This window comes from Primulina tabacum, chromosome 16, assembly GCF_025594145.1.
Source record: "Primulina tabacum isolate GXHZ01 chromosome 16, ASM2559414v2, whole genome shotgun sequence".
NCBI classification, from domain to species: domain Eukaryota; kingdom Viridiplantae; phylum Streptophyta; class Magnoliopsida; order Lamiales; family Gesneriaceae; genus Primulina; species Primulina tabacum.
The window spans coordinates 796,183-811,514 of NC_134565.1; the positions used below are offsets into that span (position 1 = coordinate 796,183).

Here is a 15,332-nt window from a genome sequence, read left to right on the forward strand (position 1 = left end):
GACTTTAGAGACATTGATGTGCTCGCGAAGATGATTGTGAGATGAAGTGAAAGATAAATAAATCACAGTTTTATATCACTGTCTCGAACTTTGTTTTACTCAATACAAAGATTTCTTCAAAAAGACAACATTGTTAAAATCACAATATATGCATAATGTTTGAAATCACAATTGCTAGATAAAATAACAATTCAAGTTGGTCAAAAAGAAAAGAAGCAAAACCTACTAATTCAGATGCTGGATAGGATTGAGCTCCAATAAGAAGTCAAGAAGTTTCATTACCCCAATCCATTTGATATTTCTCAACGCCAAATGGTTTAGAAGTGAATCTTTAGAAGTGAATCTATCTATTTGTATCGAGGAAAGAATTCTACAAAATATTTTTTTTCGGTCTTTTTAAACAATAAAACTTATAATCTTCTTTGCAAAATCCAAAATTTCAAATCACAATGTTCTTTTCACTCGGCCCATGTGATGTTCCTTTATTCAAGAGTTAAAATACCGTTGAAATCTTACCCTTGAAACTGAAAGATGTATCTTTCTTGGTTTCTCACAATATATCAGTTGTTTTGTGCCATTTTCTACCAGCTCAGTATACCATATTGTCCACTCAGTCTTTAGGGAAAGTTGCACATAATTTCGCAAATTCACCAGCTTTCTCCTTTCTGCAAAGCGAATCCGCATCCTGTTTTTCTTCATATTTCCACTCCTCCCATCTATTTCAGCCCTTTCGTTCTTGGGATTGCTACTGCGGATTTCATTTTCCACTAAAGATAATCCGATCGGGGCTTAATTTAATTTCACCTTGTACAGACACCATCCTTTTCTTTAACTTTTTATAGCATTTGAAAGATTTTAAGTTTAGTTTCGTCACTAGACTTCTCAAGACTTTAATTAAAGGTACAATCTTTGCTTTCTTTCTTTGTTTGTTTGTTTGTTTGTTTTTTTTGTTTTAACTATTTGATTTTTTGTTATGAATTTGGAGGTGCCTATTTTTTTATATATATATCTAGCACAGGGATGGTTTGAAGACGTGAATTGCCGCGCGCTGTTATTTCTTATTTGTTTAGTTTAACGTAAAGATTATTGATTAATGTCATTTACTTTCATTAATAGAGTAATTCAACTGGAAAGACTTCGTTTTTGTTGTTTGATTAACCAGGAAAGATGGAATATTGTACGGATTTCTCTCCTTTTTATTGATTTTGATGATCATGATTCTACACCACCCGATATTGCAAAATCCGGGTACGGAAAATTAAAAGTAATTTCGCATGGAGTATGGTGCACAATTACATGGTACACTAGCAAGCTTTGACGAAGCCATACAGCACTTTTAGGGAAGGTTGCTGTGTGCCATTAAAATAATTATTTGCAAGTTCATTAATGTGCATGATGAGCAAAGTTTTAGTACAGACGTGGGATTTACATAATAAATGGCATGCATAACCCTTAAATTTCAGCAACAAAATTGTAAAGTTATAGTTTCTGGGCTCCAAGAGAAATGTGTTCCTTGGTCAAGGATGATTACCGTACTCAAGATTGTTCGACCAGGCTTTTTTCTGTTGCATAAGAAGAGGGTCTCATCTTCCCGCTGGATTGAAGTAGGTTATGTATGCAACATACACACATCCTCAACTAAAGAGCAAAGCCATGATTTATTATGGCAGGGAGGTTTCAGTTGGTGCTGATTTATCCCATGAAGATTTGAGTGTGTTTGTTTTTGCAGAAACTAGGACATCATAGCCCTGCAATCAAATTGTGATGCTGAATGTTGCTTCCAGCTGGTGGGGTTGGGATGACTTCTGCAATGAATGATATGAACTTGATCCAGCAGTCTCAGAGGCATCATCTTGTTGTCAGGGAACTTGGTGAAGAAATTGATTTGGAAATCGGCCCTGGAGACGATGACCCAACTTTTCACCAAAACTCTCTTCTTGGTGTTCAGCCGCATGAATCCTCTGCCAAAGAGCACACTGAAAACAAGCATTTGATGGGTTCTCAACTTCCCAGTGAGGATCAAGATTTGTCAAAAGCACAAACAGGAAAGAGGAAAAAGAAGGTTGTGAAAAGATGGAGAGAGGAGTGGGCTGATACATATAAATGGGCATATGTTGATGTAAAGGAAGGGACAGCGAGGATATTCTGTTCCATTTGTCGAGAATATGGAAGGAAGCACAGGCGAAACCCTTATGGAAATGAAGGCAGTAGGAACATGCAGATGAGTGCGCTGGAGGAGCACAATAACAGATTGCTTCATAAAGAGGCTCTCCGCCTGCAGCAAGCATCTGTTGAAAAAATAATAGTTGATAAATCTATTTATGTGAAAGGTAAGTTTGTTTTTCCTTCCTTATTTGCTAATAAAAGCCTTTTTTTTTGGTTCAATTATTTGGTTCTTTAGTTGATTGGGGATATGGTTCCTGCATTTTTTTCCCTCCAAATGCATGAAAAACATATTCCTTAGTTTTTCTGCACTAAAATCCTAATTATAAGTGAATAGGTGATTTAATTTCTAAATCACATTTCTGTGATGTTCGAAGTGATCTCAGTAATTTTCTAGGCTCTCACACAGTGATTGAACTCGTTGCAGCTCTTATGTCTAAAACGGCTGGATCAATTGTTGAAGCTGCATTGAGAAGAAAGCCTCATGAAGCTGAGTTCATACAGTCTGTTTAAGAAGTGGTCCATGCTTTGGAAAGAGTAATTTCAAAAAATTCCAAGTAAGTTGGCGTATATATATATTTTGTTGACGCCAGCTTAAATATTTTAGATGCTCATGGTCTGCAAGATGAATATATTAATCATCGTGACAAAAAGTTTGACCATATCGCAGTTATGTGAATACCATGGAGAGATTATTAGAACCTGAGCGCATGATTATCTTTCGGGTTCCATGGCTTGATGATAGAGGTGAAACACATGTTAACCGTGGTTATCGGGTTCACTTCAACCAGACTCTCGGTCCATGCAGGGGTGGTCTGCGTTTTCACCCATCAATGAACTTGAGCATTGCCAAGTTTCTTAGTTTTGAACAGGTGTTTTTCATTCAGTTATGCATTCATTCTGCAGAGTTTGATTTTATCCATAAATGCTTGGGCCCTTTTTAGTAAATAATAATTGCATAATTTTATCCATATTTTAGCTCAGATTGCCCATGTATCTCTCAGACTATGGTAAAGTTTGCTAGTGTTTTTTAATGTTTTAGGAAAATCTGGACAATATGTCAGTGCTTTTGGTTTTATTTCTGCAAGACATTTTTTACCGTAGATGCCATATCATGTAATAATTTGTTGGATGTCTATCATATAATTTTGTTATTTGAATAGTTTTTAGGTATTTTAAAATATAGTATATGTGGTTAAAATATAATATAAAGATGGAGTATTTTTCAAAAAGAAAAGAACTGAATTAAAATTAATGGTTGTATTGGGAGATATAAAATTGACAGAACATTTTTGATAGATTGTAGTAGATTATGATATATGTTAAGTTTTATTTTTGGGAAATGAAAAACATTGTTAAAAAATGGTTCCAAACATTGGCTTTAGTTCTATGTTTGGCTCTTACAGTGATATCTGTCTTAGTTGAACTTTCTTCAACTTGCGTGGTTTGCACAACACATTGAACTTGATATGTAACACTGAGCAGATGTTAAAAGTTGATGAAATATATGATTTAAGCATTTGAGTATCAAGGACTTAATCCTTAATTTATATGCAGACGCTAAAAAATGCATTATCTCCATATAGACTTGGAGGCTCTTCTGGTGGGAGTGATTTTGATCCAAAAGGCAAAAGCGACAGTGAGGTGATATTTTTGTAATTTTGAGGCAGTTAGTTCCCAAAAGGTGTATCTTTGAAGTATTGAACTTTTTCTTTTGCGGTTCCTGAACACACTTGTAGATCATGAAGTTTTGTCAGAGCTTCATGAGTGAGTTGTATCGCTATTTGGGGCCTGACAAGGTTTGCAAGATGGTTTCTTGTCAAACTTTTGAAGCCTGTTTCCTAGATATCTGTGATTTGCTAACCTTTTTCTTGTAACCTAGGATCTTCCTTCGGAGGATATGGGTGTTGGCACCCGTGAAATGGGTTATTTGTATGGTCAATACAGGCGCCTGGTTGGTCACTCTCAGGTTAAAGCTGTGTACTTTGTAGTGATCAGTTGCGTATGTTACTTATTTTCACACCTTTCTGTTGTCACGGATCCCGTGATGGCCTAATCAAATGTTTTTATTGCTGAAATAATTAAAAATTATTGTTTCATTGTAAAATCTGTTTTAGCTTTTGGTACTTTCAATTTAAATCAGTAGTACTCCATTGAAGATGGTACTATCAGCATCTTGTGGTCTTCCATGTTGCCTTAGATCTGTTAAATTAAGAACAAGTAGAAATTTGTTCTAGTGATTTTGATCGATGTACTTGGTCATGCTTTTAGTTTTATTCATAACCAATCTTCCTGCAAAAGTTTTATGGTTCGTAACAGTTTAAAAAATGTTAGGCGTGATGCATCTGCTTTAACTATGCAGGGAAGTTTTACTGGCCCAAGAATAAACTGGTCTGGCTCTAGTCTTCGAACTGAAGCTACTGGCTATGGATTGGTTTCAAACTTTCTGTTATAACTTCTGTGCTTCCATGCCTGTTTTTATTCATTAGATCTTGTTTCTTGCAGGTATTTTATGCCCAACTTATGCTTGCTGACATGAATAAAGAACTGAAAGGTCTAAGGTGCTACATATTTACTGCTTTTCATGGTTTGTATTTGTTTCCTCCAAAACAAAATATGAATCTATAGTGTTGCTTTTGTTTTTCCTTCTCCATATTAGTCACCCACCCTGTCTTATCACTGTCTCATCCTTAGTCAACTGAAACGATAATCTGCTTTTACTGATTTAAGTGAGGATGAATTTATTTCCTGTAAGTTTATTTGTGAGAGATGACTGTATCAATAGGATATAATGAAGGAGATATCAAGATTAGTCTCGACTCGCAAACCTTTTATCAGGTTTTTACCACTCTAGAGCAATTAGTATGGCTATTCTTTGCATAAGAGTCATTTTGTGGAACAAATTTTAGTGCAGGAAATTAGTTTGAAAAATAAATAGATTCATTATGTATGAAGTGTCTTGGAATCTAATATTTTACTTTTTTTTATATCTTCTTCTCTAGATGTGTTGTTAGTGGCTCTGGAAAGATATCTATGCATGTCCTGGAGAAGGTTATTGCTTATGGTGCTCTTCCTATAACAGTATCAGGTAAAGCACTGTCTTTTCCAAATTCATATATTTCTTTAAATTTGTGACCTTGCAGTTAGATGCTTTAAAATTTCCCTTCTGATTTAATATCTTGGTGTACCTAAAGTGATCTCCCCACTTAGTGGGATAAAGCCTTGTGTCTTGTTGTTGTTGTGTAGCTAAATGATCTCACTATATTAAAGAATTAAAATGAGTAAAAGCATAAACATGCCCAAATATTTATTCTCATTTAGATTGTAGGCGCTTTGGAGAAGACTCTTGTAGTAGTTTCTGTTTTTTAATTATAGTGCTCTGCAGTACACTCAATTTTCCTTTTAAGAGAGCGAACAAACAAAATCTTATATTCTAGCATTTAATAGCAACATCTCTCGGTGTTGCTCTTCTTTTGCAATAACCTCACACCGCATGGATTGTATTTCTTCTCAGGATAAACCTCTCATTAATTTTTTTGCCCCTATGAATTCAATCATCTTATCAATGTCTTTGTGACAGATTTGGTTGGTAATTTTCTTTTTTCACTTATAATTAGTTTGGCTTGAACTTAACACCAGCACCTAATCCTTGAGAATGTGATTTCTACCACTAATTAATTGATGGCCATCGTAATACAAATAATGTTGGAGGTGAAATAATTAAGTCTGCTTTTCATGTGGTTTTCTAACCAGATAATTTGTCTTAGAAATGCCTATTCTTAGATTTTATCTTTAGATAAATGTCTGAATGACTAAAGTATGGAAACTGAATTTTTTTTCTATTTTTTCTATCCTGTCTTATGTCTGTTTGCATGCACAGATTCTAAGGGTTATTTAGTGGATGAGGATGGATTTGACTTCATGAAAATATCCCTTCTGAGAGACATTAAGGCTCGGAATAGAAGTTTGAGGTTTGTACGCTTCCGGCCCCTCGCTTTTTCAGTGTTCATCAGCTTATAAGTATTATTTTCAGAGAATATTCAAAAACTTATGCCCGATCAGAGTACTATGATGAAACAAAGCCTTGGAATGAAAGTTGTGATGTTGCATTTCCATGTGCTTATCAAAATGAGATTGATCATTCTGATGCCATCAATTTGGTAAACTCAGGTTGTCGGATACTTGTAGAAGGTTGGTACCTGTTACTGTATCTTTTCAAATTCTGTTTGTATACTTCCTCTTATTTATAGAATCTTCGTTGTCGTCTTTTGAATTTGTTATTGTCTTCAGATTGTAGCTAACTGCCTTTGTAATATTTTTAGGCTCAAATATGCCATGCACCCCTGAAGCAGTTGATATTTTGAGAAAAGCCAATGTTCTAGTTGCGCCATCTGTGGCTGCTGGTGCAGGAGGGGTACATCTTTTAGTCCTTTAAAGATGCTGTGTAGGTTCAACTCCCCGTAATTTTTTTCAGGTAGTCGCAGGGGAACTTGAGATTAAAGAATGCAGTTTGAATTGGTCTCCTGAAGATTTTGAATCTAAATTACAGGTGAGTGCTACTCTCTTGGGTTGGAAAAGTGATAGCCTTCCAGCTTAAGACTCAAAATTGTTGTTTTATGGACTATCCACTCTATTTTTCATTGAGACATCATGTTATTTCATCCAAGGTCACTTCAATTTCATTTTACTTAATGACAGGAAGCAATGAAGCAAACATATCAGAGAGCTCTTAAAGCAGCAACTGATTTTGGTTACCAGAAAGAGAGTCCCGAGTAAGGCCGTTCCTCTTGATTTTGCCTTGAATTGCTTGTGTGGATCAGATAAATTTGACCCCCAGATTTGGTTGTGAAAATACCTGGTGTATCAAGATTTTGATTTTCCGTTTGGTGCAGGGCTTTGGTACATGGAGCGGTCATTTCTGCTTTCTTGACGATTGCAAGCAATATGACCGATCAAGGCTGTGTATAGACCATCTTGACAATATGCAACAAGAAACTGCTGAAATAATGTTGTTAAAGTTAAACTGTCAAATACTCTGTGGATTTCAAGCTTGTAAATCCTTCCTGTACATGTGACAGCTTAGATTTTTGTAGTAGTCCGTGACTTAAAAGGAACAATTCCTTGTTAAAATAGAATGGAGAAACGATTAACTGGTATCTCTGTTTAACATTTTGCACCATTGCCGTTTTTATTACAATACCGCTCAGCCTCAACATCAGTTCCTTTGACCTTGCATTTTTCCCCTGATTGAATTACTACTTCGAATGCCTCGTTCAGTATAAAATTTGGAACCAACTTATTTTGCAAAATAGTATCATCACCTCCTCCACCACATCTTCCATTATTGACTGTGGGAAGGGGGATCGGGGAATGAAAGCGTAAATCCATGGAAGTTGTGGTTAACAAACAAAAAAGTCTGAAGAAACCAAAAACAAAATTAACCAACCAAGAAGCTCCGACATTTGAGTATAAACAATCATATCATAATGCCAAGTAAGCCAAGAGCATCATATTTCAATCATCAGAACTAGAGGATGCAAAATCTAAAGATCAAGCACAATTCCATTAAAACTCAAAAATGGAAGAAAATTTAAAGTATAAGAGGTCGAAATTTAATTTAAGTCCATTTTGGGTCCAAAAGTAGATAACAATGAGCCACCCAACTTAGAGAAGTTGGGAAAGGGGAAAACTTCATAAACTTTGACACCATATCAAGCAGCCTGCCTGTTCCTCTTCTTGACTCCAGACTTAGAAACCTTGAGACTTCTGTTAACAACACTCAACCTTGCAAGTGCTGCCTTCTTCAGATCCGGCCTGTAATAGTTACCTGCCACCTGCACTCGAGAGGTTTAATTACTACAAGACCACATCTAAAACCCACCACCATTCAGTGAATTGAGCAGGTGAAAAAAAGGCCAGCATGCCTTTCTCCACAACTGACGTGAATAAATATCTAGAGCATTAGATCCTTCGTCTTGTACAAATAGAATAGTCATTTTTAAAAACAGTCATGTGCACTTAACAATGCCTTTCATTGGGCAGATTGCATCTCGATCAAAGAAAATATTTCCTGCTGTACGCTCATCAAAAGTATAAAATACAGCACATTAACTTCTAAGAGAAGGCCGGAAAGTATGGATCTTTCGCTACATAAACACAGATTAAATAAGAAAAAGAAGCAGTATTGAGGTAGAAAGTAGGGCAACTGGAAAAACTCAAACAAAAAGGGAACTACTGATTATTATAATTTATGTACCTGGTTAGAGACAGCCTTGGCCATGCGGCTGAACTCCTTCTTCATGACAGACTTGTGAAGCAAATGGCCAGGCTTGTTCTGTTTCTTGGTCTTTGCAGTAGCAAGCAAAACTGACTGGTCCTTTCCAGGTTGAATGGTCACAGTTTTCTTGTTCGCCAACCCTAATAAAAATAATCCACAAGACAATTCATTTTAGATGTCATAATACAGATAAAATAAAACACTCTCTTCAAAAAACAGAAAAAATAAAATAAAAGATTCTCATTATGAATCCAGAAACATCATATGTATTCATTTAAAATAAAATCATTTCATATTCAATAAAACCAATAAAAGGATTGTCAAGCTAAAAATCGGCAGTGTTATTACCAAAGTTATTAAGAGAGTAATGGTAACATTATGAGGCTGTATCAATATCTTATTTCTATGATATGAAATTTGCAATAACAGATGTACAGTAGAAAATTCATTTCTTTTCCATGAACAAAACCTAGGAAACCAAAAAATCAGATTGAAAATCATATAACAACCATCATCCAATAAATATGGGATAATTACATCTCAATTCGATTATACTGACAAAAAAGGTAGCAAATATTCCTACACAAACAGCTAAACAACCAAATAATCATATAGTCTACGTAGAAAACAAAAGAAAAAAAATACTTCTTTCCCGTTATTTTCCACATCAAATCGTCAAGTTCAAGTTTTTACCAGATAAAATGCTCAACACATGAAAATAATCAACAAACCAACCTGAGTACTTGTACGAATGGATGTTGTACAGATTGTTAGGTTCCTTGCTGAATTTCACTCCCGCGGTTCCATTCCCGAATTCCTTCACAAGGAAACAGTTGTTCTTCTTCACGATCTCCCAGATCAACTGCCCAGGCACTGTCGCCATCTCTAACAGGCAAAAATCCTAATTCATGGAGAATAAAACAAAATCATCAACATCAAACTTTAGCATTAGCAAATCCACAATTTGTTGGGAGCTAGGGTTTACCTTCAGACTCAAGAAATTGGACTCCACAGTTCTGCTGTGACGGCTTCGGCGAGCTGGAGTTGGAGGAAATATATGCACACACGAGGGGAGATTAAAAAGCCCTAGTGAACTCAATGACGAAAATAGCCCTCACTGAAGAAAGTAATTTACCATAATAATTATGAATTAAAAATAAAGTATATTATATTTCAAATTTTTATTTAACTTTAATTATTTTACCATATTCTTATATTTATATATAACCACAACACCTTTTATATTAAAAATTTTAAATATATAATCCACCATGAAAATAATCAAACATATGATCTATATATTTAAATAAAACCAACCAACAATTTTTTTAAGGTGAAGAATTATTTTCTTTCAAAAAAATAAAATCAAACATAAAATTATGTAGTTATTAAGTCTTGATCTAAGTAAATTTTTTTTACTATTCGAATTTCATATTTTAAAAAATCATCCAATTAATATTAAATAAAAAAGAAACTTAGATAGAATTTAATTGAAATAAGAAAACTTTATTCTGAATATTTTTTTTAATACACAATTCAGTATTTTAGTTCACAAAAGCTGATATTGATATTATGCAAAAACTTGTGTGAGACAGTCTCATAGGTTGTATTTTGTGAGACAATCTTTTATTTGGATCATCTATGAAAAGTATTACTTTTTATGCTAAGGCTCCGTTTGGTACGTGTGATGGGATAATAAAATGATTAGTAATTAGAGTGATTAAAAAATGAGATATATGGATTAATAGTATGATGAGATAAATAATATGATGTTTGATATGATTTTAAAATGATGGATTAATTTTGTAAATTTTATTACAATGACCAAAATGCCCCAAGTGTTAATTAAATATATATTCTTAAAATAATTGGATAGATAATTAAATATTTATAATTATAATTTACATTTATTAAAATTAATTTAAATATAATTATTAAAAATAAATTTGTAAATATACATTTACTTTAATAATTAAAATAACAATAATATTTTGAATATTAATGTTAAATAAAATTTAGTAATAATTTATAATATTATTGTTTTTTAATATAATTATAAATATTATTAAAATAATTTGATAGATAATTAAATATTTATAATTATAATTTATATTTATTAAAATTAATTTAAATATATTTATTAAAAATATATTTGAAAATATTACGGTAATTATTAAACAAAATAAATTAGAATTTAATAAATATTTATTTTCATAAAAAAATTAATTAACAAGATTAGAAATTTATAAAAAATTAATTTAAGATAGATTTGTATTACAATTTATTTTTTTTAAAATAAATTGTCAATAATAAAAATATATGAAATTAATTTATAAAAAAATGTAATAAAAATTTAAAAATTATATTAATTTATCATTATTATTATTCGAGAATTATACATTATCACACTTTTGAAGATGGATATTTAATCACACAAATAAAATAAATAGTGAGGACTTTCAATCATAATCAAGGGTCTCCATGCTAAATTAAAAATGAACCAAACATGAGACAAGAGATGATTATTTAATAATCATTCCCTTATCATGACTACCAAACATAGCCTAAGAGTATTATTTTTTATTGTGAATATCGGTAGAACTGATCTGTCTCACATATAAAGATTCGTGAGACCGTCGCACAAGAGACTTACTCTTGATATTATATTGATTTCTTTTAATCATCAACAACAGCATATATCCAATAAGAAATCTAACCAAATTTTTAATGGTATATGACTTTAGTCCTTGAGCGTGAGACGGAAAAGTGATGAATGTTTTTATTTACAGTGTCAACAAACACACTCAAAATTTCTCTTTGACCCAATTTACTCAAGTCTCTTTCTTTCTTCTTGTATAGACTGGAAAATCCGAGCCGCTGATTCTGGTGCCGACTTGGGGTTGTGAGGCACAACCTTTATCACTTGTATCGAATCCTTTGTGTCCAGAACCGATGGTGTGGTAGGAAAAAGAGGTAGCACATCTCCTTCCAAATGCGCGGCAGGACTACTTGTTCTACTGCCTTGGGATCCATGCAGTTTTTCACCAACATCAGATAATACACCACTCTGCTGGCTCGACCCATGTGAGTTTTTGTGATGTCCATGCAATGGGATTGCTTGCTTGATTTCAACATTTGAACCGCCAGTACTCAGTATAGGAATGTTGTATTGTTGCGAATAGCTATGCCCGAGTGTAACGCCAGGAAAAAGTCCATTACCCTGATTGGTCATTGCGGGAACACCATAAGCTGTTCCACACACCGTGTTTAAACTTATAGGCATGTAGTTTCCACATACAGATGCCATGAAGCCAACAGATGGAGGACACAGTCCTGCATAGGGCTTGTAGACCAGTCCCTCGGAAGGAGATCTCACAGGAACAAGCCATTGATTTCCGGGTGGTGGGTAGAAAGACCAAGGTGCTAGTTTACCATCTGTGGGAATGGATGCTGATGTAAATGGTGTATTTGAAGCTGATGGCTGAGTAAAAGGTCTTTTTTCAGCAGCGTTTAGGGGCAGTGAAAGCTTTCCATCCTTGTCATGATTTGACTTTAGGGCGTCTACTTTTGGTTTGTCGAAAATTGGTGAAGATTCCAGAGGAGTAACAAAGAGAAGCTTATTCATGGGCGGAAACTTGATAGATGGCTTTTGGAGATTGATAATGTTTTCGTATATCACTTCTGGTGATCCTGCAATTAGTTTCTGCACCTGTTAATATTATCACATAGAGTTAGTAAATAACTACATATACTGTTCGAGGAGTGAAATTAACACAAAATTTGAACAGATGCGCCACAGAAGAGTTGCTTCGGTTGAATAGAGTTGCTTCGGTTGAATACAGACGTACTTACCTTAACCAGTCTGTGCAACTCAAAAATCTGAACCGCAAATACTTTTTGCTGACTGCAAAAAAATGAGTACAACAGAAAGACCAGAAGTTCAACAAAAACGGGTAGATAACCTCACATTTGAATAACTTTTCTGCTGTAAGTAAGAAGGATAAACAAGCAACATATTTACTTACTGCAAAATCGTTCGCCTTGCTTTCCAGAACAATCTTTGACCAATCACTCCCGCTATGTCTTCAGGAGAATGCAAACCATGTACACAGTCTTCCACAGAATTGTCTGAATTTTTTTGCTTCTTGCCAGTACTTCCTAATTGCATTGCTTCAGAATCATTATCTTCAGAAACCTCCTCAATCCTGTCGATCTCAGGTGACCTATTGTTGTCGCTCAAAAGTGAGAAGGAACATGTCAAATCATCCATTTCAGATGCATGTCTTTTCCTCATCGTTGTTTCAGCCTTGCTCTCTTGCAGAACTCTACATTCTTTAAATGGTTGTGTACAAGAATCATATAATCTGCTAGAATCATGGATCAAACTTAGGTCTCCAGTGCCCTTTGAAATTTTATTTCCACCAAGAGAGGTTGAAGTTGCATCTGCTGAAGTTTTCTCAATTATTAATATCGCGGGTTTTTTTTCCTCTTCATCATCAATATTTTGAGATTTACTGATTTTTACAGTGCGATTTTGTTGATCCGCTGAACATTTTGTCTCGTCTGACTGGTCCAACCGAATATTATGGAGTTTCCCAGAAGCAAATGAACTAAAGGTAACACTTCTTTCATCATCCAAGTGTAATTGAAGTTTGCAATAATTTTGCACCGTATCTGCTCGATAGAGGAACATTAAGATCGTTTGCATCTTCAGGCACGTTAGCTTGTTATCGAAAGCTGGAAAAACCACAAGGCTAAGAGGACTTACAGTCGTTGATTCTCATTGAATTTTCTGAAAATCGGGGATGTTGATCATTTGTATTCCCTGATATGGGTGGCTCGGAATTCTTTAGAGAAATGTTCAAATTTAATCCACCAGAATAATTACTCGAGTCTGCTGAGTTAGAAGATCCTGTCAAACTACAGAAAGGAGGAAGTGCTTTGGAATTTCCAGCCTGTTTTCATCAACAATTTGAGAAACGTCATGGAGAATATTTGAGAAGCATTCTTGGTAATCATTAGCAAAATAACAGGAAAAAATGGTTCATTGGCACCCTTTTTAGCATCCACGCGATCTCTTTCCTAGAGTCAGTAGTTGAAATATCATCCTTCTATTCTTGTAGAATAGGATAGGATCGAACAAGAAGGTAAGTGAGGATGCTGATGCATGTGTGTACTTGTGAATTATATTTTTAAACCACGGGCAGACTCAATAATTAGTACGGAACTGGTTCGATGTGCTCGGGGACAAAATCTCTCTTTTAGATAAGTTTCTCACAAAATTTGAATTTTTTCAACTAAGTTGGAAAGCGAGTGTCAAGTTCATTCACCTCTCACTAAATCGAAGCACATGTAGCTATCCAAATGTAATCAATGTCAGCAAGTAATGACAATGTTGTTTCAGCTATAAGATTTATGGGTTAAATCTTCCCTTCAAAGGCCAAGGGAATGCAAAGTCCTCACATTTTGATGAACATATGGAAAACCAAGAAACAGACGATGATTAATTATCTAAAAGACTTCCAAGTTCAACCACAACAAATCGAAAATTTAAGGCAGATAAACTTCATATGAAGGCACGATTTGTAAGAATAACAACCAAAGACACTCATGCAAATGACTCGAGCAAATCCTCTGATACAGACAAATGAACTCAATCGATAAAGATGAACATCGTGATAAATAAATAAATAAAGATTCGCGATTTTCATAGCTTACATTGCTTGAGGGTGGTGGTTGGACACATGTACCATAACCGTTGCTCGGTGGAAGATGCAGCGATTTCATGGATCCAGACTTGTACCTCAGATTTTGAGTAGATACATTATGCTTAAACTGTTCAGAAAGAGCCATTTTATTCCTCGGGGGGCCCCTTGGCCCTCCTCTATCTGCATCATTAACATGGAATCTAGGAAACAGAGGATGATCCATTACCATTTGTTTCCCTTCATATTTTACACCTTTCATCTTACAAATCATCTCAAAATTTGACCAAACAAATCCCACTTATTTCATAAACAAATCCACCCCTACCAAGTTTTGAAAACAACGAAAATCAAGGAACTGGAAATAAAATACGATACTTGGGCAACCAATCGACCTCGAACTCAGTTTACGTGGCTTGGATAGCAATGAGCAAAGCACATGAAATGACAAGCCAAAAACATTCTTCTTGAACACAAAATCAAATATTAAACAAAGAGCACGGACTAAATATAAAGTTTCTAGGTGGGATATTTATGACACACGAATATTCAGAGCATCCCGGATACACTCACTTCCAGAAAACCCAACTTCTAACCAGTAACTCGCACGGGTAGGCCCCAGAAGCAACAAAATATCCCATCACTTTACAAATCACCATACATAAAACAACCCCAGTAAAAAAAAAAGGCTTCAACTGAAAACCAAGAAAACGAAGACCGGATATCATATCATACAACGTGAGAGACAGGTGGCTAGAGTTAAGGGCTTAATGCACAGGTGGAGAAGATGGATTGATGAGAATCAGCGAAGGACGAGGGTCACCTTAGAATCTCAAAGATCGGGCTGCGAAAAAGTGGAAGAGAGATAACTTGGTTAAGCAATAATTCGTGGGGACGTGTTTTTCGTTTTGAGGTCCCCCAAAATGGAAATCTTCCTTGGTTCTAGGTACAGAAAAATACAACAGAGATTTGACTTTAGACTCTCTTTTTAATCATCTCCATGCAAAATATGTGAACTTTATCATCTTCTAATGTATATATAAAAAGATAATTTCTAAAATATTTCTATCACATATGATTTTAAATATTATAATCTTAAGCAGTTATATTTGGTTATGGCAGTGAAATAAAAGAATGATTTTTTTAGAGGAAAACAAAGTCTAAAATCATATCCTTTTATTTCAATT

General features: G+C 34.6%; 2 protein-coding genes and 1 pseudogene across 2 annotated transcripts; 1 reads left to right on the plus strand and 2 right to left on the minus strand.

Annotated features, from left to right (window-relative positions):
• Positions 1-91: 91 nt before the first annotated feature.
• Positions 92-7,864, plus strand: LOC142528225 (uncharacterized; annotated as a pseudogene).
• LOC142528226 (large ribosomal subunit protein eL28z-like) lies at positions 7,708-9,535 on the minus strand. The gene is made up of 4 exons (XM_075633255.1): positions 9,426-9,535; positions 9,176-9,341; positions 8,420-8,580; positions 7,708-7,997 (listed from the first exon to the last, which is right to left on the minus strand). The coding sequence occupies exons 2-4, from the start codon at positions 9,321-9,323 to the stop codon at positions 7,875-7,877; spliced, it is 432 nt and encodes a 143-aa protein (XP_075489370.1). The 5' UTR covers positions 9,324-9,341; positions 9,426-9,535; the 3' UTR covers positions 7,708-7,874.
• A 1,584-nt stretch (positions 9,536-11,119) lies between these two features.
• On the minus strand, positions 11,120-15,114 carry LOC142529877 (ELF3-like protein 2). The gene is made up of 5 exons (XM_075635563.1): positions 14,159-15,114; positions 13,209-13,395; positions 12,466-13,114; positions 12,293-12,344; positions 11,120-12,149 (listed from the first exon to the last, which is right to left on the minus strand). Exons 1-5 carry the CDS (start codon positions 14,417-14,419, stop codon positions 11,268-11,270), a joined length of 2,031 nt encoding a protein of 676 aa, XP_075491678.1. The 5' UTR covers positions 14,420-15,114; the 3' UTR covers positions 11,120-11,267.
• Between the last annotated feature and the right edge of the window lie 218 nt (positions 15,115-15,332).